This window comes from Lepisosteus platostomus, chromosome 12 (genome assembly GCF_059453375.1).
Source record: "Lepisosteus platostomus isolate fLepPlt1 chromosome 12, fLepPlt1.hap1, whole genome shotgun sequence".
NCBI classification, from domain to species: Eukaryota; Metazoa; Chordata; class Actinopteri; order Semionotiformes; family Lepisosteidae; genus Lepisosteus; species Lepisosteus platostomus.
The window spans coordinates 11801616-11825512 of NC_142622.1; the positions used below are offsets into that span (position 1 = coordinate 11801616).

At 36.8% G+C, this 23897-nt stretch overlaps 1 protein-coding gene across 1 annotated transcript; it reads left to right on the top strand.

Annotated features, from left to right (window-relative positions):
* The first annotated feature begins 720 nt into the window (after nt 1–720).
* LOC148651108 (tumor necrosis factor receptor superfamily member 11B-like) lies at nt 721–23897 on the top strand. The gene is made up of 5 exons (XM_088600993.1): nt 721–928; nt 7247–7616; nt 17000–17215; nt 18820–19044; nt 22784–23897. The coding sequence occupies exons 1-5, from the start codon at nt 881–883 to the stop codon at nt 23173–23175; spliced, it is 1251 nt and encodes a 416-aa protein (XP_088457119.1). The 5' UTR covers nt 721–880; the 3' UTR covers nt 23176–23897.

Here is a 23897-nt window from a genome sequence, read left to right on the forward strand (position 1 = left end):
CCAAAACCATACTGGTAGGTTACCTGGCCTCTGGGAAAATTGGCATTAGGTGAGTGTACGGTACATGTCTGTGTTTATGTCAGTCTGCCCTGTGATGAACTGACGTCCTATCCAGGGTGTACCCTGCCTTGTGCCCGTTGCTTACTAGGATAGGCTTCGGCTCCCCTGAATTGGAAGAAACTGTTAGAAACCAGATGGATGGATAAATTAATAACAGATGCAGTCTAAACATAAAAAGTATGCCCATGGACTAAGGGGTTACACAGCACATTGTCCTCATTTCATACTGTTCAAGGGTCTCCAGAGGTTTTATCTTCAGACCCGTCCAGAACAGAGGTTAAAAGCATTTTAAACAGCAAATATAAACTGAACCCTGCTTCACAAGCTCAAGAACTGTATGCTGTTGCTTTAAATATGAAATATATAAGTGGTTGTTAGTATAATTATTATTCTTTAGGGATAAAATTTGCTTAAGTCATTTGAAAATAATTTGCTGACAATAAAATAAAAGGAAGCCTCTCTTGTATTGTGAAATCCCCAAAATGGGAGTTAGTCATTAGAAAACACTAGCTTTATTTATGGGCTACAGTAATAAATATGGAGATCAAAGGCATTCACGACTGCTATTCGTATACACGATTTTTAATTTTAAGAATACAGAAAGCTTCTTTTAAAACGTTAAGGGGAGAAGGAGTCACTGCGTTTGTTTTTCTTTTAAAAAAAAGTACGCTGCACCTATATGCGGTAGAATTTTAGAGGCAAAAAAAAATCTGCAACTGGAAATTAACATCAAGTGGGTTGGGCACGGTTTTCTTCCCTTTTTCCCTAACTATAAGTATGGAAACTAACTTGTCCAAACCTACTGCACTTGGAAAGAGAGATGGGTGTTAGCAATCTGAGGTCGCAGACAGCTATGAAGCTTCATGTGGTGAGTAGTATCTGATAATTCTACTCTGATTGCATTTAAGATTGGACCATACTTTTAACAGTATTTTATCACGTTTTTTTCAAGTTGCGTATTCTTCTGTTTTCTAAGAGTTTAGTGGTTCACATCAGAATGCCTTGATGAGAGAAAGTATCTGTACCGCAAGGATTTATTATTTTAAGTGTGTAAATACATCCGTAACACAGATCTGTAGTAGAAATGTCTTTGCAGTGGAGGAAGTATTTAGATTCAGGAAATCGGAAAAAAAAGCTAATTGGAAAGAGATTCATGGTATTACTGTGATGGGCTGTTTAAATTAAATACTTTGCTGCATAACGTTGCTAAATGGTAAATATAACAGTAAGTAGTAAGGTGTACTGTATGTTAAATATTTAGAGCTAAACTACAGAAAAGTGAATCATACCGTAGATATGCCCAAGCTACTTTAAGAGACCCCCGTTCATAATTGGGTAATGTATTTCAAAAGTAAGACAGGTTATTTTTTTATTTATAGTACAATGACTAAATTGTTGTTTCTCCATCTCAAGTCTTCGAGCATTGCAGATTTGTTTCTAAATAAACGGAACTCGATATTATCATTATTATCATGATGTTACATTATAGCTCAGGTTCTCGATGTAGTTTTACGCTTTTTTGTAAGCGGGTGGTTTGCATTTCAAATGACCTAAGGTGGTGATGGTAACGGATCAAGAGTATAATGTCACCGTATTTTAATATGTATTATTACGCCCTGTGCCAAAAAAGTTATCACCTCTCACCACACAGCACAGACAGTCGCTCCATCACAGAATGAGGTGTAGGTTGCTGTGAGCGAGTCAGACTTCCCACAGAAAAACCCGAGCACACACATTAAAGATTGTGGTTAGTACAAGAGAAAACAACTTCGCATTGAGAAATCCAGAGATCCGCAGCTGAAAATAAAAGTAATGGTTTACGGAGGGAAGCAGCAGATAAACAGTTCATAAGAACAAATGACTGGTACAACTAATTATATATGTTTGCAGATTATTTTCTTTTTAAGTTTGTTGTTTAGGAAGACAGTATGAGACACAAAAAATAAATTAATTGCCTTCCAACCAGAGCGAGGTTTTGGTCTACCTTAGGAAAGGTGTATTGAAAACCACAGTAAAATGGAGCAAGGAAATTGGGGTGAATCAAGGCCAACCTCCCAGCAAGGCAAGACACAGGGTGCGATGATGAGCAACATGAAAGGTATATTTTTTAAGAACTGAAACACGATATAGTCTAATAATCAGTGCAGTCATATGTGCAGTCAAGTTGGCTGGTCCAGAGTTATTTCAAGGTAAATAGTATAGACAAAGATTTTTCAGTTTAAGTATATTTTGGTTCCATGGTACATATAAGCTATGCGGCACATATACAATACAAAGCATGAATGATTAATGAAGGCTATTATGTCAGTAAGGTATTCACATTGTAGAGTGCATCTGTTAAAATGTACTGGAAAATGTGTTTATTACATAACTATTTTAAATGAAACAGTACTGGGGACATGATCATGCTGTTTGTTGCAGTTGGCTTCTTCAAACCTTTGAGATAAAAAGAGGTAATAACTTCCCACATGTCAGTCAATCTAAAAGTCAGTTTAAAAACCATGTAATGTACCGAACCTCAGGGCACATTAAACACATAGTACTGTTGTTCTCTGGATGAAACAGAATAAACAAGAAGTAGAACTTGTTCCCTGTTTAATTCCATTGGATAACTGAAATGGTAGTATTCCGTTAGGCAAAGTTTACGTCTCAGTGTTTTTCAAAAAGGAACAAAAAGTTACTGAAGGAAGTACACTTTTACAACTTCCTCATTTTGTCCAAAACAAAAGATACCAATCTTATATGTAATCCAGTCGTGATGTTTTCAGCACAGAGAAAAAAGTCCAGATCCACAAATGTTAATAAAAATGTCAAGGTTTCTAGTGCTCATTCATACTATGAAAGGGAACCACTGTAACAGTTTCTGTATATCTTCCTGTGTATGTATAATGATTTAATATTACTGTTTCAGTCCATTCTAATCTAATCTAATGAATCAATCTAGAATAAAGAAGCTAATCTTGTTTATGAACAGATACTGTATGTTATGGATGAACTGAAACTGAGAGGTATGATAGATTTCAAAATGCTTCTGTGCCACATCAGTGAGATCGGAGTCTGTCTGGTGTATTTGTTTGCTAATCCCACCATCAAGGCCACCAATGAAAAACCTTCTCAGAATCCAAAAAGTCAATAAACACGTTATGTGGGCTGAATGGGTTCCTCTTGTTTGTAAAAGCTGCTATGTTCTTATGTCATTTCAAAGGTAAATCAACAAAAGGGAAATATGTGGCATGCAAAAGATGGATTAAGAAAAAAATAAATTATGTAATTGAAAAATGAACAGTAGATGTCATAAATATTCCAATGCAAGAACAAATATTTACAGTAAATGAATGTATATAAATACTTCTTTATCTCTTACACATACAGTATAATACACTGTATACTTAACAGATATGAAAGAGAGATTAAAATTACCCTTATTTACATGATGCGGTGAACAATCACATTTTTATCTGAATTGCTTGTTTGTCAATAATACTGGTATTAAATTACACTTGATTCTCATAACACATGCAAAGCAGGAATGTTCTGTGATAAAGATGGTTTATTGATGGAAATAAATTGGAGTGCATTAGTATGGAATCTAATTCTTTGTGGTCCTCCATTCTTTTAAATAAAGGACAGAAAAAGAACATATATTCTTTGCTACAGCATACTTATACAAAGAACATTAAATTTGTATATGTGTTACACCTGATCAATACAATGATCGTCACATGATCAATACATGTCACAATAACAAGAACCTTGGCATCTGGACTATCATTTTAAAGGAGAAATGATTAGGACGAGTCAAATGTTTTACATTTCATTTGTTTCGGAATTCATGATGTAATGGTTTGTAATTGTGTTGCTCCGCTACCAAAACAATGCTGTTGCCCCCTGTTATTTTTTTCCTCGTGGCAAGCATGACCAGTGTGGTACATTAGTCGTTATAGTGTATATTAGAGGACAACATGACTGTAGGTGGTCCGGCCTAAATATGGAATCTTGTCTTTGAAGCCATACAGCGTATGGTGGAAAACAAGCACTGGTCTCATCTGCAAATGATTTAAAACTTTAGTGGTTTTAATTATGACATGGAAAGAGCTATTGTTCCACATAATGTCGGCCCCCCCAAGATGTGCAAAGCTTGGTGATAAAAGGCATTTCCTATTCCAGGCAATGTTAAACGTTTGAGAGAAAGTGTCTGGAAGCAGTACAGCATATCTGAAGTTATTTTTCTGAGCATGCTGTTGCAATACCTTAATAGAGCATCTGCCCAGTGCATAACCTTGGTCTCTAACTTCATGCATGCTGAATTCCAACCTCCTTGTCTCTGCACAATTCATTTTTTCCCTGAGCAATTGGAGGAGTGAACAGGTATTGGAGGATAATTTCTTGCTTCACTAGTGGACTGTAGCCGGAACTCCGGAAGCAGCAGCGCCCAGTTGGCTAAGGGCCTCTGAGGGAAGGGTACTGTAGGTTTAATCAGACAGGGCTGTCTCTGTTTCTGTTGATCGCCCCCTGTGACCTCCCGGGCTCTTGCAAGCAAGTGGTGCTTTCTGTGAGGGACACTCCTCCCTTCCAGCTGTCGGTCAACCTCCCGTACGGGATCGTGCTCAGAAAAACTGAGCGGCTCCTCTCAAAGGTGAGAGGGTCTGCCCATACTTCCGTATTCCCCCCATCCTCCCCACCGTTTGCTGGAGACAGGAATTGCAAGCCAAGACTAAAAAAACACTGCTGGCAACTCAAAATCGGATAGTGCTAACAAGAAAACGCACGCAATTGCACATTTCAACAAAAGACAGTTTCTTGAAATTCAGTAGTTAATTTTTAATATCCATTCCAGACATTTATTAACATTAATCAGCACTTTACTAAGACGTTTTGCTTCATGGTACTTCATGATACCACTTAACTATGAAATAAACAATTTGAAGGAATAACACTCAGAAAGGACTGTTACTATCATAATTTCAGCTTTCATAATTTCACTTTATTAAGAAGCAATGGTGAAGTGAAGTGCTCACATACAGTACAAACTAAGAAGAATACAAGTCAAAGTTCTATATAATTTCCAGAAGAACATAAAGATATAAAATGTTTATAAAATTTGTTATCCTATTTTAACAACAGTTACACGTCATTAAGACCTTACACCACAGAACAATATAATTTAGTTTTTGTATACACTGAACCTGTGTGATATGTTCCACTGGACAATTACAGTTTAAACTAAACAGCTTCATGCATCTACATTATGTATCATGTCCTTCCATGCATGTAAGCCATCATAGACACAAGTGATGACTGTCCAATATCACACCAGTAGATTGTAGAAATATTGTCCAAAGGAATGTGTTACCCATCTTCCATAGTACTGTGTTCACACTACAACAGTTTGTGTAGGCTAGCTGAAGTTATAGGCACCATTTACATTGTCATTACCCAAGATTGCCTCATCCCAAGACTCTGAAATAATACCCAGAGCATTAAATTAAATATTTTATCATCACCACACCCTGCAGACCACCCTGTTCCTCCCCATTCCTTAATACTGTAAGTCATGAAAAGGCTTTTAGTGTTGCAAGCCCAGCCCGGCGAGCCTCAGCCCCACCCTGGCCCAGTGCAAGGGCGGGAAGGCGGTTTACAAAATGAGCTAGGTGACCCAAATATTCAGTCCCCTGAATTCTGAGGAATGAGGTAGTTGTCTCATGCTGGGCCCTGACTGAAGAACATTAGACTCCCCTCAACTGTGATTTGAACCCTGTATGACCCGAGGCTTATAAAAGTGAATTGTTGGAATCTAATTTACGCTGATGCCTCTTGGCACATGAGAACTAATTATGTGGAATTAGCATTAACATTTCGTTTAAAACACATTCCACTATGCATTGAATTGGATCAGATGAAATTGAATGAAGTTCAGGGTCTTATTGTTATTAAACACCAATTGGTTTTGTGCAACATAGCCTGGAATAATCAATCATTCAGGTATCAACACAGATAAAGATCACATGGACTCAAATCAGTTGATATTAGGATCACTTAGGTGTTCTACCAAGAATATCAAGGGTGTTGTTGGAAAGAAGAGTCATGCTGTAAATAAGGTCTCATAAATAAAGCTTTAGTTGATATTCTATTAATCAAGAACTTTCTATAAACTGAGGTTCTGTGAAGTAGTAATAAAGCATCCATAAGTATTCAGTGTTGATGATGTTAGGTTAGGATTAGTGTGACTGTTCGGGTTAGTATCAACACTGCTTAGTGTCTAGATGCTTTATTAAAATTATAGAGAGGCAAATTAGACTTAATAGAATATCAATATAATCTTTTAATGCAAACTCTTATTTATATACAGAACAGTAATAGTAAAAGGTTTAGAACGGACACGTATTTGGACAGCATTAGATTTATGCTCTCTCTGAAGGTGGACACTTTGCCCAGTCAGAAATGAATCCTCATGTAAATAGTTTTCTGTAATGTAAGCTTTGTTTATTCATATTATCTTGAATGCAAACTGTTTTTCTGTTATGCAAAACTCTTTTATGTACCGTATGTTATCTTTTGAATACCTACAGTATACCTTTTGTACCTACATTACATGATCTGTACTTCATAAACACCCTGTGAAACGTTTGAATGTGCATGGAGGTCATATGAATATAAATAATCAGATTCTTGAAATATTGCATATACTATACGTTATAAACTTTGTTTTCTAAAGACTAGCCTTTCCACTTTTTGCTGTGGATCTTTCAGAAAACATAATTATAGTTGATTCAAGGTCTAACCTAAGATGTTGTTGTGGTTGCACTCTGTCCACAAAGGAAAACTGTAATGGTCGGAAGGTCAAAAGTTAATCTTTTCTTATCCTGAAGTGAATAAATCATGCTCCAGGAAGAAAACAACATGATTAAATAATTGTTTTAATAAATAAGTTAGTTTGGGACATTTAACTCTAATAGAGCATTTGAAGGTTGCATCACTGGACTCAAGCCAATAAACGTCATATCAGAGAAAACATGGAAACACTGTACTAATTTTCTCTGTGTGTCTTCCTAGCTGAAGAAGTACTCTGAACATTTTTTTTCATGCTGTCAAGATTTCTGAAGCATGTTTTAGAGGGATTGACCGCAGGTTATAAGTGCTCGTTTCAGTTTTACAGTACTTTAAAATATTTTCTTTATCTTTCCAGCTTTTTGCCATCTCCTTTACCTGGGCTTTTCATGAGGTACCTGTACCAAAGTATCAGCACTGGGATCCTGTAGCATCCCAGTTTTATGTGTGTGACCAGTGCCCACCTGGTACAGCTCTACAGGAGCATTGCAGTTCCACCAGACCGACTGTGTGCTCACCTTGTCCTGAACACCATTTCTCTGAGCACTGGCATTGGGATGACAAGTGTCAGTATTGCACTGCTGTTTGCAAGGAGAAACAGAGAGTTCGGCAAGAGTGCAACAGCACACATAACCGAATCTGTGAATGCATCGAGGGCTATCATCTTGAAATCGAGTTCTGCGTTAAACACACTGCGTGTCAGCCTGGATTTGGCGTAAAGATTCCAGGTATGTATATGTTTTTTTATTAGGTGCCACCTAATTAGAAACTGCAGATTGTTTGACTTTCTGGTACCATTGGTTCTACCACACTGAAGGGAATGAGAAACATGGGCTTGCCTCTTCGACGCACCAGCCAGCTCTCACCGGTATCTCTGCAAGCCTGCAGCCACCTGACAAGCTACAGGAAGGAAGGAAGGCAGGCAACGAAACCACTAGCTGGCTAATGCTAACTTCAGCCTAAAGAGTCTCAGGCTTACGTTTGGAATGTACAGTTCAGCTGGTGTTCTTATTGGCTGAGCTACTCAAAAGCCCTCCAATATCCAGCCATACAGTATGTCTCACACGGTTGTCTTCCTGGAAAGGGTCATGGTATCTGCAGTTTGTGACTAAGTAATTTGTTTTTAAATTCCATCCTTCCTGTTTCAATTGGACATACGATGTTTATTAAGCTACAGGTTCGTGGTGACCTACAGCCTAACCTGGCAGATAATGGGCACAAGGCAGGATACACCCAGGAAGACCAGTCCATCACAGAACACACACACAGGAGCGGTTCAGAGATGCCACTTAACCTAGACAGCATTCTTTTGGAGTTCGGAAGGCTACCGGAGCGACAGACAAGAACTCTGCATGGCCATAGAGAAATCAGGGCATACTCCTTCACACAGAGGGTCACAATCAAACCCCACACCCAAGGCCTGTGAGGCAGCAATGATAACCATATATCATGATGCCCTTTTCCCAACAAACTTAATCACAATTGTTTACGCTCTTTAGAATCTGCTTGTGACATCAGCGACCCGACCTTAGTGAAAATAGTGCATGAGTTGTATCTCCACATTTAGAAAGCAAACATCAATTTAACATGAAAGACATTAGTCATATTTCTTCAAATAAGTGAGTATTACGTCCAAATGTCAGATAGTAGGTCTCATGAGGTGAATTACACAATGGAGTATGTGTTGTGAAGTACAAGACAATAGCTGAGCTGACCATTCCAAAGGAATGGAGTAGAGTATGTGTAAGCTTTTCTAATATGAAATATTGTACTTAAGAGGACTTTCTTTTGCATGACGGGTAGGAAAAAATTGCACAAAACCTCTAGTATGTCCTTCTAAAACCAATGGATGAATTAACTGTGCAGATTTAAAATGCTTCCTTTCCCAGGGGAAAAATAATATCTAATTTTGTTGGGTTAGTTAATGTCTTTGAAGAATTTGCTCACACTACAATTTGTAAAATAAGAACATCATGGTATTCCTAACTGGTAATGGAATATATTTTGAAGATTGTCTTACGGTGATCCTATGTAAAAGCATTTAAATCTGTGTTAGAGTATTGTCATACGGTACTTTTTTACCCACTCTATTGAGTAAAGCAAAAAAAGGAAGATTTTCTGACTATTTGGTATATGGATATACAGTATAGATATATAGATGAGCTCTTTTGGAAAGATTTTTAGGCTCTACTTTTAGCATTAGTTTTATTGTTTTGCACTTAGAAGGACATATATTAATATAATAATGGAAAATACCTATTAGTAATAACTATTTTAAATAGTTCTTAGTTCTTAGGTCAATTTCTTGGCTTAGTTCTTAGGTCAGTTTCTCATTGAATAGATTCCTGTGTTTTCTCATTTTACCTTGCACAAGCATTTTATATACATATACAGTAACTTATGTAACCCAAGTATTCTGTGTCCATATTGCATTCTGCAGTAGCTTATTGTTTTTTTTTTAAATATCGCTTTTGTAAATAAAGGATATTATTGTGGTAAAATGCAGTTGGCCCTGGCGGTTCAACAAAATCTGGAAGATGAGTTTTGTAACACAATAGTAAATAGATGTATTTACATTTTAAGTAAAAAATGTTTGATGTGTTAAGAAATAACATTTCGAATGGATATTAATTAAAAACCACCATTGTGGTTGGCCAAACCCTAAGGTGATTTCTGTGTCATGACTGCCGGAGAAAGATGTACTGTATATCAAGGATGAGACCTGAAAAGACAGGTAACATCATCCATTTTCCAAAGAACTTAAATAAATATTTAACACTTGCAAATGAATTTATTGGAAACCCTAACAAATTTAACTTATTTGCTTATATTATGCCTACTGATAATGAAAAGTAGTGAGGGGTATTATTTAGATTATATACACTACCATTAATATTAAAATATAGGTTATCACTTTGGCAATTTAATTTTATACTGTTGATGACATTATAGAGCAGGTAGTGAGATATGAGGTAGGAAGCTTTGTGGCTGTGGGTAAAGATTTTAGCAACACATTGAGTTAGACAAAATTCTTAACTTTGTACATACTGTTTATTCAGAGTGTCCATTATTAGAGGAACTAAATGTCTTAACCAATCTAAGATAAACAGTTTGTGACAGGTGTTCATGGTGAGACTTCTGACATGTCTCATGAAAGAGTGGAAATCTGTTCCTGCTCCATTTTATAAGAAATACAATGAGCAGATGTACAATTTCCCATCATAATACAATAAGTGCATACAAGATGTTGGGACAAACAGAATAATCTCTCTTGCAATAACTTTAAAAATGACCAAAATCTCATCATGTGCTATTTATTTTTAATGATCTTTCAGAACTAGTGAAAATTATTCTAAAAGGCCGATAGACTTTTAAAAATATTGTAAAGACAGTTTAAAAATTAATAATGTAAGGCAGTGCTTCTGACAAGCCACTGTGGTTCCTGTTACCAGCTATTTATTTTATGAGCTGTCTTTCTCTATTATTTGATGTGTGGTTTACATTTTTACATAATGTTACATGTTTTGGTAATGTTACATTTTTGGTAATGGACAGGCAGTGAACATAGTAGTTTATGTATTGCTTCTGAAGACAATTAAAGAATATTTACAGTTCACTCAGTATATCCTGTTTATAAAACATAGTTTGAATCTTGGCTAAAAAACTGGATTATACTAATAGCATCTGAACAATAACAACTGGTAGTAATTAGCTACGTGCCAGGATAAATTAGATGTGGTTATTATCAGTCAGGATTACACAGTAGTTAGCATGCCAAGCTGTCTGGCTTATCTACATGTTTAAACACCAATGCTAAATTACATAAATGTATAACATCTTTGTCATCTTCCTAACACTTAATGTCTTTCTTCTGTTATTTTCATCACTCTGTGAAGTAAGTTTGTGTCATTTTTTCCAGAGCTGACTAGGGCCCGGATTAAATCTAGACTCCGATCCACCCTCCACTTGCAAATCCTGAACCTAAATTCTGATGGCAGCGTTCCATTGGAAAGGCACAAGAAGCCTCTGGCAATAAGGAATCAGTCATACTTCATTTAGAGTTTGCGACTGGCTTCCATTTAATGCATACCTGCCATCCCAAAATAATGAACTCTCAAGAGCCGTATTGTAATTTGGTTGAATTTGATCATAGTTCCGACGCTGTGCAAAAAGAATGAGTGAAAGTGTTCTTAGGAAACAGAGGTTAAATGTTGAGCCAATTTGTTGTGCATCTCATGGGACAACAACTCTGAGGATGTACTGGATGCTGAGAAGGTTCCTTTTGTGTCTGTGGTGTTTTGTTCACGTTTTTCTTAATGAAGGAAGCGCTCCAAAGTTTAGATGTCTGTGATAACAGCAAGGTCTGAGTGGCAGTACATGAAGGGCCATCTGTAACTATTTGATTATGAGGCCATGCATAACCTTGTGAAGTAGCAGCAGAAATATATGGATCTACAAGGGAATTGTGTTTAAAAAACTACACAGTCTTTCTTATTTGTGAGGGATATTTGGTAGATAATTTACAAATTGACTTAAACTCATATTTAGGGGTAGTTTATTAAAGTCATGTTTTTCATGGTCCCTTAGGCAGTTTTAATTGTCTGGGAGCTGCTGATTAGCTTAACAAGGGAAGGCACTGGTGTGCAGTGCATGTTGAGAACCAAAGCCCACAGATATGTTGAGGTCTACACCGTTAACTGGCTGCAACTGGGATTCCCCATGTGGTACCACACGATTGGGCAAGCTCCCCTGAGGCTGTGAGTCAGCTAGGGTATTCTAGGCTCACTGGAACAGCAAACTCTCTGGCTTGCCAAGCACCAGTTAGCTTGCAGTGTTGTTAGCCAGAGTAAGGTCCCTCCTCCAGTCTTCTGTGGCCACAGTGGGGCTTTCAGTGTGAAAAATGGCACGTACTGTAGTTCGGACAGAGCATGTCTTGAAGACAGATGTGCTGAGGTCTTTATCTTTATTCTTCCTGTGCTGGAATGAGTTAGTCAGCAATTAGAAATCAAATTGAATCTGATTTTCTCTTTATCCAAACCCATTAATTATCAAGCTTTCACAAACATAATCTATTATATAAAGGATAAATAATACTGTTCAGTCTTTTACAGATATTGCTGTAAAATGCCTGCAAAATGTATTATGTCTTAATGTATTACAGGATCTTAGATCTTTTCACTTTTCACTCTGACACTATTGACATTATTGACATATAATATCAGATTTAGTTCATAAGGGCATATTCATCAATTTTATTGTGGTAAATTGATTTACAGTTAATACTTGGAAAGAACAAATGATCTTTTAAATCACATTAGCTTTTTTGAGAAGTACTCTTCATGGGAACCTGTCCAATGATTCTATGAGTGTGAAGATTTGAAATTGATGTCAATTTCTGTCAAGTTATTGCTGCAACAAATTATATTTGTGGTTTAATGTGAATTTGTGGGGTAAAGTGCTCTGGGTACCCCACTATAGTTTGGGTTCTGTTATACACTTTAATGTCTGACCCGTGTATTTGTATCTTATTGATTAGAAGTGGCAAATCACCATAAAACATCATGTGAATGTATAGTTTTTAAGAGCATTTTGAGAAAATGCAGAGGCTTTTAGGATCAGCAGATGGCGCAGTATCACTGTGATTATATATATTTGTTTGAGAGTGGGATGAGGTGTAGCGATGATTATTACTGCCATTTTTGCAAAACAACATGCAACCACACAGGATGTAAGACAGAATGTACAGCTACCCATAGCAGTAATTACCATACAGCTAAGATAATAAAAGAAAACAAAAATCTGTTTTTAAAGTTTAGAGAAGAAATCCTTTATAATTTTTTTAATTATTTTATTTTTATTTGTTCTTTATAATGGAGTTTACAATAAATTCTCCCTCGTGGCACATATCCATTATAGCCCATTTTAGGAAGACAGATGCTTCTTCATTTATTGGGTGAGGAAAGAAGTTTTGAATCTCATTCTCTAGTTTCAGAATATTCTGTCTCTGGGTGACTTACACTTTATTGTCCCTTCTGGAAAGTGTGTGCAAATGGGGACATATCATCAATTCAAAAATCAGACAACCTCATTAATGGGATACAGGCTGTGTTTTGTAACAGGCCCCTGCTATTTATTATTATCATTTGCTTTTCTACAGCACATTTCATACCAAAGTATCCCGAAGCTTTGCAGATATAAGAAGAAGCCACTTCTTCCACCACTGACGTAGAGTCCCCACCTGGGTTGAACTGTAGCAGACGTTATTTTCCAGTAAGTCCACTACGTAGCAGGACAAGATTATAGGCGTTTTTTGTACATTGAATTAAGGCTAATATCCTTTAAAAAGCAGCTGTCCTCATAAAGTGGGCTAAAATGGATATGTGCCACATGGGCTAGTAATTGCACAATGAGCAATTGTTCAAGCCCAAGGTAAGATTTGGTCAGGACACTGAGGTTGACACCTCTACTCTTATGACCAATGCCACAAGATTTTCAGTGACCAAGTAGTCAGGATCTCACTTTATTGTCTTATCTTAAGGATGGCAGTTCTTATAGCAGCAATGCCCGTGCTCACCATTCTGGGGCATTTGTTTACAAATTCTGTGAGCGCCACCTAGTGGTCCACCAGCACCACCTACAGCAGCATCGTGGTACAGGTCTCCCATTCCTCCACTAACTAGGCCCAGCCTTGCGTGCCTGACAAGATCGTTCTGCAATAGAATTACTTTAATCAAAGCCTTGACACAGAGGTTTTTTTCATGAGTGCTTCTTATATTTTGGCTGTTTTATTCACAAAGCAAAAAATTGCAGCAAGGTAGTTTTCTTTCTCATAGCCTACTGATTATGGCTTTTGGATTATCAACAGTTCAAAGTATTTGAAATGCAGATGTGAAGACATGCTCACACAAAGGACCTTTGAACACAAGCATGACTACACCCTCCCGTATGACTGTAATAACCCCAAGTATTCACTTTCAATTCCCAATCAAATTATGCATGTCAAAAACCACAGTCCTGCCCAAATGACCAAGAAGGTGGACAAGATTAAATAATTGCCAGGCTCCAGATGTCAATGACACCATTTGAACATATTAATGGAAACTCTGGATAAAGCAATATGCTAACACACTAGGCACATTGTTGATCGCACAGTGGGGAGAGTTTCTTTTAAAAAGTATTCTATAACAACTACAAGTTACCTATATAAGGGGTTACTTTCTAAAATGAACATCTGGGGGAGAGTAATTCAGTTGCAGTGATCTATGTAATAGGTGCATAGTTATTATGTGCATTATTATATAATCTTGTAAAATGCAATCCCCCCCCCCCTTTTATTATTAATTTAAATAGTAATCTCTTGATCCAGATGGTAGACTTCTGAATAACTGAAGGGTAACAAGAGCTATTTAGTGGTTTAAATATTATAGTAGAGATTTCAGAGGCTAAATAAAAGCCTCTATCTGAAGCAGCTAAATTGTCCTGTGATTCCTACGCTTAATAGTTTCATTAATATTTCAGCTCAATTTATCATTGGGGATTGAGACATTATTAACATTTTGAATATTATAAAAAAAAATTCAGAAGCGGTGCTTATGTTTCAAATGATAGCAGCCGATACCTTAAAGCTGTTTTATTTAAATTTTTTGGAAAGGGAGATATATCTTTGAGATTTCCCGTTCAACTGTCAAGAACAGTCTGGTCTTAAGACCAGATTGAATGACATCTGTGCTCACCAGGTAGCATGATTATCCTTGTTTCCTAGAGCAGTACACTATTTTTTCATAGTGCAGGCAGCACATTATCCTCATAGTGGAAAGTCCCTTATGCCATAAGTTAGCATCACCACATGTTAATAACTAACCTAAGCCCAATCCAGACGCTGAATGAAAGAGTTGGACTATTCTCAAAATATCCTGTGACTATGCAGTTTAGTAAATAAATCCAAGCCCAGAACAAGCCTGGAGTTGTTGGACATTTTGATTAAGAGTTGCCTGCAGCTTTCATGATTCATTTCCAGGAACAACAGTCCCTGTGGCTGTTTGAAAGCAACACAGGAAAATTTTAAAACAACCTGGAAAACAGAATACAGTACTGAAGTGTCATTGTATTTAATGAGGTAAATGGATATGTCAAAGGCATTTAATTACAAAATTTGCCTTTTATACTCAAATCTAATTTTCTTAGCTCTTACTTTATATGCATGTTGTCATACCTAAACATATTCTTTCATATGTCCTTGTTCAGTTATATTCAATTACTAGTCTGTTACATTTAGTTACAATTCTATAGTTAAAAACATTTTCTCAAAAAGTAAAATAGCACATACACTGAAATGTACTGCATTTTACTTGTTTGGATAAAATGAAACAATCTACTGTAAATCTGGCTGTGAGGGTCTCACAAGAAAATATCTTTTTCATGGCCCCTGACACACGGGGGGTCGGAGCCTATCCTGCAAGGCAGACGCCAGTCCATCAGGGCACACAGAGACACAAACACACACACTGACACCAGGACCAGTTTTCCCAGAAGCCAGTTAACCTGCCAGTGTGTCTTTGCACTGTGGGAGGAAACCATAGCACCCAGAGGAACAGAGTCCCATCAGACAAGCCCCTCCCACAAGTAACCATTAGATCTGTTCATTCTTTAAATGATGGCCTGCGAATGAGCATAAAGCATAAAAAAGTTAGTGCCTATTACAGATGAGCCATGATATTCTCACTAACATAATTGCAAGCCTATAGGCACGCAACAAGCAACAAGAAAAATCACTGATCTACTAAATATCATCCTAAAGATCATCAGTGCTCTGTAGGGCACTGTCACTTGGAGAATCCAGGTCACATTCAAGTGTTATGACCCAGGATGTGAATCAGTGACATCCAGTTAAAAGGGCTACACCTGATAATAATATACTTGTTAAAACAATTGTGAGCCTTTTTCTAATACTGACACTGAATGGGGTTGTTTCTGGGATTAGCATGTGCTGTTCATGTTGATAATGTTGTTTATTTGGAGTTAAAGTGATCTAGTGTGTGTTACTTTTCCATGTGAGAAATTCTTTCTTTATTTGGTTTCATTCAGCCTGATATTGCAGCCACAGATTGGCTTGTTAATGTGAAACTTGTATCGCAAGGGTGCAAAGATAAGAGATCCTACTCCAGCAAAGTGAATTATTTTTAAAAAATCAAGTATTTTCTCGCTTCTGTTTTGTAAAAAGAAGTTGGAAATACCTATAACCCACAACTGAATTCCTTTTTCTCCTGACAGGTGATTGCTCTTTAAAAAAGAGGTTATGATCTTGCTTTAGTCTTACAAAATTGTTAGTGAGGCTTGAAGACCAGCACAGAAAAAAAAAGTTTCATATGTTGTCACGTGACAACCAAAAATTAAGAACAAAGAATAAGCAGTGTCTAGATTATCCAGAACAAAAAGTGAAAAGAACGTAGATTTTAATCTTTTATTTCTTTGTGGGGGAAGTTCCCAAGGATGTGGAGGGAAACTCATGTCTGAATGGAGTCTGATGTTCTTGAGTTTGCAGTCGAGTTTTCTTCACAATTAAAAGTAGACACAATACCATTTGTTAAGAAAATATCAAACTTTCATATTTATAACAAAGAAACACACTATAAAAGGCTTTTGCACCTCCCTTTTATGTAAGTTTCAATGTGGGTGTTTCTGAAACGTATTCCTTAATTGACAGCTTTTCCCACAAAATATTTAATAAACTGGTTTGTGGTAGAGATTTTAGTCTGGAGATTGTTCTGTCAACATATCAACATATATATAACATAATATATATTTTCTGAAATTGTGATTCCTTTTGAGGATCAAATTAATTTTGTAGCTTTGTAAGCTTTGAGGTGCTTTGGAAATCCTCAGAAAATCTAAACTGCTTACACTCCCAGCAAAACACAAAAAGCAGAGATCCTGCTGTAAGCACGAATCTTTCAGATTCAGAATGTTTAAGCTGTTTTTTAACTCTCAAAACTATTTTTCAACAGCTTTAAAGAAAATAATTACAGTCTAATTATTCTGATAAATATTGAATATACCGTTTGTCTATTTCCCATTAAATATGATTTTTTATGTTACTTTGACCATGGTCTAGGTACACCGGAAAGTGATACAGTTTGTGAAATATGTCCAAATGGCTACTATTCGAGCAGACTATCAACAACTGAACAATGTACTAAACACACAAACTGCACAGACCTGGGGTTCAAGACATCTTCTCCTGGTACTGCAACACAAGATGCTATATGTGAGAGTAATGGAAAAGGTGGAGCCACCCAATGTTTTCGTCACCACCTTCAGTGTCACTCAGGTAAAACATATCGCCTATTCATCTTCAGTCTTTGACATTTGAGAATTTTTACTTGTGTGACTGTATTTGATTTTTGACTGCTCATCTTAGAAACGGCGTCTCATTTTCTGTGACGTTTCTGACATCTTTGTTAATGCAAAACACTTCCTCTATAACAACAAATTACTTAAAGGGACGATTGAACTTAATTCTTGTTCACTGCCTTGTAAATACAACAGTATACTGTCCCACTTTGTGTAGTCTATTACATTCATCTACTAGTTACATTAATTATTAGTTTTCAATACATTTAATTATTTTTTACTCCTTTTTACTGAAACCTTGGGTGTTTTGGACTGAAATACTAACATCCTTACCCTTAATAGCCTTTTACCAATTCTTCCAGAGTGTGCACTAATAAATGCATGTTTATGATCAGATATTGGTCAACCAATGGAGTCCAGCTTCGAATACATGCTGAGGCATGCAGTCTGAGGTCACTTGTTCAAAGATGTGCCACCCATCTTTGAATGAGAGGTGCATTAAGCCCTCAGTCTGAACTGTTTGTGATACAGTCTGGCCAGGTTTCATTAATAATAATTAATAATTGCTTACACTTATATAGCACTTTTCTGGACACTCCACTCAAAGTGCTTTACAGGTAATGGGGACACCCCTCCACTACCACTAATGTGTAGCATCCATCTGGATGATGCGACGGCAGCCATAGTGTGTCAGAATGCTCACCACACATCAACTGTTAGTTGGGAGGAGAGCAGAGTAATGAAGCCAATTTATAGATGGGGATTATTAGGAGGCCATGATTAGTAAGGGCCAATGGGAAATTTGGCCAGGACCCCTACTCTTTTCGAGAAATGCCCTGGGATTTCAAATGACCACAGAGAGTCAGGACCTCGGTTTTACGTCTCATCCGAAGGACGGCGCCTGTTTAAAGTATAGCGTCCCCCTCACCATACTGGGGCATAAGGACCCACATGGACCGCAGGGTGAGCGGCCCACTAACACCTCTTCCAGCAGCAACCTTAGTTTGTCCCAGGAGGTCTCCCATTCGGGTACTGACCAGGCTCACACCTGCTTAGCTTCAGTGGGTTGCCTGTTGTGAGTTGCAGGGTGATATGGCTGCTGGCTAAACGAAGTTCTGTTTCTTCTGCTTAAAGAAGCAGAATGTCAGGCTACACATGTTTTGTATGCTCTCGTCAGCCATTTGTGGTAATATCTGCACTGTAAGCCTTAGAGCTGATGTACTAATGCCAAGTTCATTTAGGGAATATAAACAGCAGATACAAAAATCAGGAGCCCAAAGCTTTCATGTTTATGTTATACCTTTGGGATTCTGATTGGTAGCAGTAAACATGTATAAAGTTCAAAGTAACAGCACTTTTAATTATCCTTCAGTATAATCTGACTATCAGCAGGCATTCATTTAATTGTATGTCATAAACCATTTTATATAGGGAACACTGACTTACAGAAGTGTAAGAGTACCCTATAATAATGCAAAATGAAAGTGTATTTTTTTAGATTTCAGAATGTTTAGAATGATTGTTTAATAAATGCCATAATAAATTTGATTATTTTATATATTCTTTTTATTTTCTCTTTAGATATCACTCTATGTGAGGAGGCTATATTCCAGTTTATTGTATCCCAAGGGCTATCCTCTCTCCAGCTTGATTTATTGATTGAGAACTTGCCTGGGAAAAAAGTGGACAACAAAAAAATAGAAAAATTGAGGAAGACCTGCAGTCCCAAGCAACAGATTCTTCACCTGCTGAAACTGTGGGTGCAGCAGAACAAAGACCAAGATAGCATGTTTAGCATAATACAAGGTGAGTTTAATTTAAAGTACCCAATAAAGCATTCAATTTACAGTACATATCATGTTTGAATTTGCTTTGTAGAGAACCACTTGTACCTTGCAAGCAATGCCATCCAATCCACTTTAGCAAGAATATCTGATTGCAAGGTTGTCAGAAACATCAAGATTATCTTGTCACTGCTATGTAGAACATTGTGCTTTTTAAGTTTGGAGCCATCTACTGTACCAGAGTGAAGCAAAAATACGGCATAAAGCATGTTGATACAATGTTAAGTGTTATCATACTTTAATGTATGACAGGCTAGTGTTTTCCCTTTCAGTTTCAACAACTTTTCAATGTTTTGATTAGATTGTTTTTTGCTTCCTAATTAGTGACATTGGAATGTCGTGGGATTGTTTTACAGAGAAAAACTCTGTTCTGTTCTCCAGAGAAGAGTAACTTTGTGACTTCAGTGAGTCAAAAAGTTAAAATATTTATTTTACTGACCCATTTGACTGATTATCTTATTTGTTTATTGATCCTTGGATCTTATCTTGTCATTTCTTGAAAGAAGCCAGAGAATTGGCTTTAAGGACATAGCCCGTTAACCTTCAGCCGTTTCGTATATTATCAACAGTGATGGGATTTCAAATAATTATATTAAATATTTTGTTGTACTTGTCTAAAATGTCATAAAATAGTTTCAGCTTTTACATGTATTCAGTTATTTTACATGTATATGTAATATATGGAGAGACGAAGAAGAAAGAACAGATACTAAAACCTAGTACCTTAAAACGTTTTAGAGCTACAAAACTAGACCAAACTTAAGTGTTTATTGAGAACGCTGGAATAGGGAGCTGCATCAGCATGCATCAGGTTTATTCCAAGCTGAGAGGTAAAGAAAAGAAACACTTAGTGAGATAGAGAAAAGCTTAGATTTTTGTTTTGGTTGTTTTAATGTGGTGCTAAAAGAATACATAGGCCTGTTGAAATATAAACAATCTGACAATGGATCTACAGTTTCTTGCCAAAGACAGACAGGACACTTTGATATCAGTTGGCTATCTGATGCACATATTCATTAATTTTGTTCTCTTCAGTATTTGGAAACTGCATGCTAGCCTTAAATGCCTTATTAATGAGAGGAGGCCACCTTGCTTGTTTCGAAGTTAGTTGCTAATTAATCCAAGGATTTTATCTAGTCATTCCTTGAAAGAAGCCAGTTTATCATGGCTAGGCAGCTAGTTTCATACTTAAAAAACTCTATTTGCAAAGTAGTGCTTTCTATTCTCAGCTTTAAATTGGTCTGCCTTGTACTTTACACTGGTCCACTTTATGCATGACAAATGTCATCTACCATGTGGCTGATAGGTTGCAGTTTTTTTTTTCTTTTTGAATTTCCTTTGCTGCTTCTATACTGTTCATAAATGATCCTTCCAAAGCAAAAGCATCTTTCCTGAATCTTTGTGGCCAGAGTTGTTTACAGTATTCTAAATGAGTTATATCCTAGTGTATTGTACAATTTTAACACAACATCTCTTTATTTAAATGCTACTGTTTTATTTATAGCTACAGTACATATCATTGGATTGCTTCCAAAGTTGTCTGGACAGCAAAAATAATGTCAAAATACACAACTAAGCTCGTCTCATAAGTATCTTATTCAAGACAGTTTCCCATTTTACATGTATATTTGCAGTTTGCACAGTGTGTTTTGCAATGCAATACTGTGACCATGTGTATTAAATAACATCTGACCATGTTTGCCCTTTCTTGAATTCAGTGTTAAATTGTCTTGAATTTCTTTTCTGCTTCTTCAGTTGTAAATAATAATAATATTAACAAATTACATTTATATAGCACTTTTCTGGACACTCCACTCAAAGAGCTTTACAGGTAACGAGAAGCACTCCACCACAAATGTGCAGCGCTCACCTGGATGATGCAACAATATCAGTGAGGAATAGAACAGAGTGATGAAACCACTTCATAGTTGCGGATTATTAGGAGGCCATGAATGATAAAGGCTAGTGGGAAATTTAACCAAGACACTGGGGTTACACCCCTGTTCTTTTTGTTTTTAGTTTTTAATGATCTCAGAGAGTCAGAACCTCGGTTTAACATTTCATCTGAAGGATTCCACCTTTTTTTACATAGTTTATAGTATCCCCATCACTATAGTGAGGCATTAGGACCCACACAGACCGCAGGATGACTGCCCCCTGCTGGTCCCAATAACACCTCTTCCAGTAATTTCCCAGGAGGTCTCCTATGCAGGTACTGACCAGACTCACACTTGCTTAGCTTTAATAGGCTGCCAGTTGAGATTAAGTAACTCAGGCAACCCAAACACATGCAATCTCTCTAGAGAGTAAATCGTGGGAAAATGTTGGTATTTAAGGTTACAGGGGAATTCCACCCATTCTTCTGAGATGCAAAACAGTTTTAATATTTTTCCCAAGATGACTTATTAGTTAAATGTCACACAATTCTGAGAATATTTGTGATTGTTTCAGAATATTTTTTCCTGTTTTGAGTATCATTCCCATGTTCTATTTGATAATGTTTGGTAATACTATGAATTAACCACTTTTATACAGTACAGTACGTGTTATGCTATAATACAGTACACATTTACAATTAAAAGACATAATTTTGCTTATAAGATTCAAGGTCATGTTCCAACAGACATCAAAGAAAGAACAAACTACAGCGTGCTCTCCATTCTCATTAGGAAATAACGAAACTTAAAATTACTCTCATTCTATTTATGAGAATAGATCCTTAGATCAGTAAATACCTTATAAAACATTGAAAATACTGTCATCCAATCTAATTATTTTGATAGCAACACGGTATCATTGGTCACACCTTTAGGCTATCCAAATCACAGAAATGCAATAATGACTTTGGAATTATCTCTTGTCCTTTTAACTTTTCTCTTTATTTTATAATTCTCCTTTGTTTTATACTGTAGTTAATTTTTTTTTAATTTGTATACACTTCATATTGGAGAAAAAAAAAACCTATGATAACAACAACTATGATATTGTGTTATTTTTTGGTATTTCCTCCTAACAGATATTTGACTTTCTGTAATTTATGATTAATCATGTTGCTACAATGGCACCATGGCAGAAGAGTTAGCGCTATTGCTTCACAACTCTTGGATCTTGTGTTTGATTCCTGCCTGGGGTGCCTTCTGTTTGCATGTTCTCCCAGGTGCCATATATGTTTTTATCCAGATGCTGTCTTTGGAATGTGCTTCTCTAATGGATGGATGTTTGTGTATACCCTGCAATGGTTTGGGCATTGTCATGGATGTCGGAAGGGCATGCCATGGAATGACAAGGAGAGCAGAAGAGACCCTATGCGTAGCGGTGAAAGGGGCAACACGGAGGTTTAGCTCAGGCTCAGGGGGTCGGACAATGTCGGTGTAGAAACCTATGCCATCAGGCCATGGACGTGGGGTGACCTGGTACTAGGCTGGTCTCACGACATCCATACCCTCAATGCTGAGCCAGGAGCAGAGCAGACACAGGAAGTAAATAGGCTACACAACAAGACACTCTGGAAAGACATGAATAATCACAGGGAACTAGGAACAGGACAGAAGCAGAGCGCCCTCTAGGTGTACTGGGTGCTTTGAGTTCATTGTCTGTTGGGCTCAACTACTCACTGTAACCATATACAGTACAGTATAGGACTAAGTGGTTATTGAAGATTAAAGTTACAACAACTTGTGTGCTTTTGTGTTTTATTGCAGGTGTAAATCATTGTGAGAGAGTGGTGTCTAGATGTGCCGGTTTTAGAAACCTGACACTGAGTCACTTGACTGCGGTAATGGACAGCCTGCCTGGAAACAAAGTGAAAGCAGAGGACATCAAACAGATCATGAGCACATGTGAATCAAAACAGTACATTCTTCAGCTCTTGCAACTTTGGAAGATGCAAAATGGGGACCAAGATATTGCCAAGGGACTTTCACAAAGCATCAGAAAACTAAGAAGGAAGAAAGTTCCAAAAAGGTTATTAAAAAGCATTAAAAAAATCATCAAGATCTTCAATACATCTTCTATACATAAGTTGTATGAAAAAATGTTTTTGGATATCATTCAGGGGAGCAAGTGTTTAAAATCCAAATCACTTAATGAATAAACACAGGGACATTATTTTTATTAGAAAAAGTACGAGTTATGTAAACTTATTTAAGAGTTGTATATAATCATCATTTTTTAATTATGCTTCCAAGTTTCTTTTCAGTTGGTGGATGGGTATACCATCAGGTTATTTGTGCTTCTTTTCAACATGGAATATATTTCAAAAAAGGTTTGTGCCTGTAAGAAAATGAAAAATCTCATGGAAATCCTAAAAGTACTTCAACAGGTGTTACATTAACTGGAAAAAGTGGTGTTTCTTTCTAAAATACTGTATAGGGACAAAAAGGAGCTCATTTAAAAAATGTCCTTTCTTTGAAAACTTACTGGGAAATAACTGCTCAGATACAATTTTTTTAACTTATTTAGCGCCTGATCAATGCACTGTGACTCTGTTTTAAAGAGTGATAATAAATTAACTTGCAGGCATCCTATCTTTTCAAAGAAAAACATTTAATGCAACCCACACAACAGTTAGCAACAGCATACGTACATATTTGTTTTACAGCAAAGGTAAAAAAGTAAAAACCCCTGTTTCATTCAGTCACAGTAGCTGATCAACAGCTAATCTGTTCTGTCCATGTACTGTATCTAAGAGAGAACACCATTCTTAATAGAATGTATTCTCTAGTCTTCAGACACATGTGCCTAAAACTAATGTGAGCAAACCATTTTAGCCCCTTTGGTACCTGATGGAGCAAAGCATCAGAAGATAATAGCATA

What these genes read in the sequence shown, in the direction of transcription:
- LOC148651108 (XM_088600993.1), top strand. Translation starts at nt 881, where the DNA reads ATGGGTGTTAGCAATCTGAGGTCGCAGACAGCTATGAAGCTTCATGTG. An exon ending in CAGCTATGAAGCTTCATGTG is followed by an intron (nt 929 to 7,246) that starts GTGAGTAGTATC and finishes TTATCTTTCCAG; the next exon opens with CTTTTTGCCATCTCCTTTAC. An exon ending in CATGTTTAGCATAATACAAG is followed by an intron (nt 19,045 to 22,783) that starts GTGAGTTTAATT and finishes GTTTTATTGCAG; the next exon opens with GTGTAAATCATTGTGAGAGA.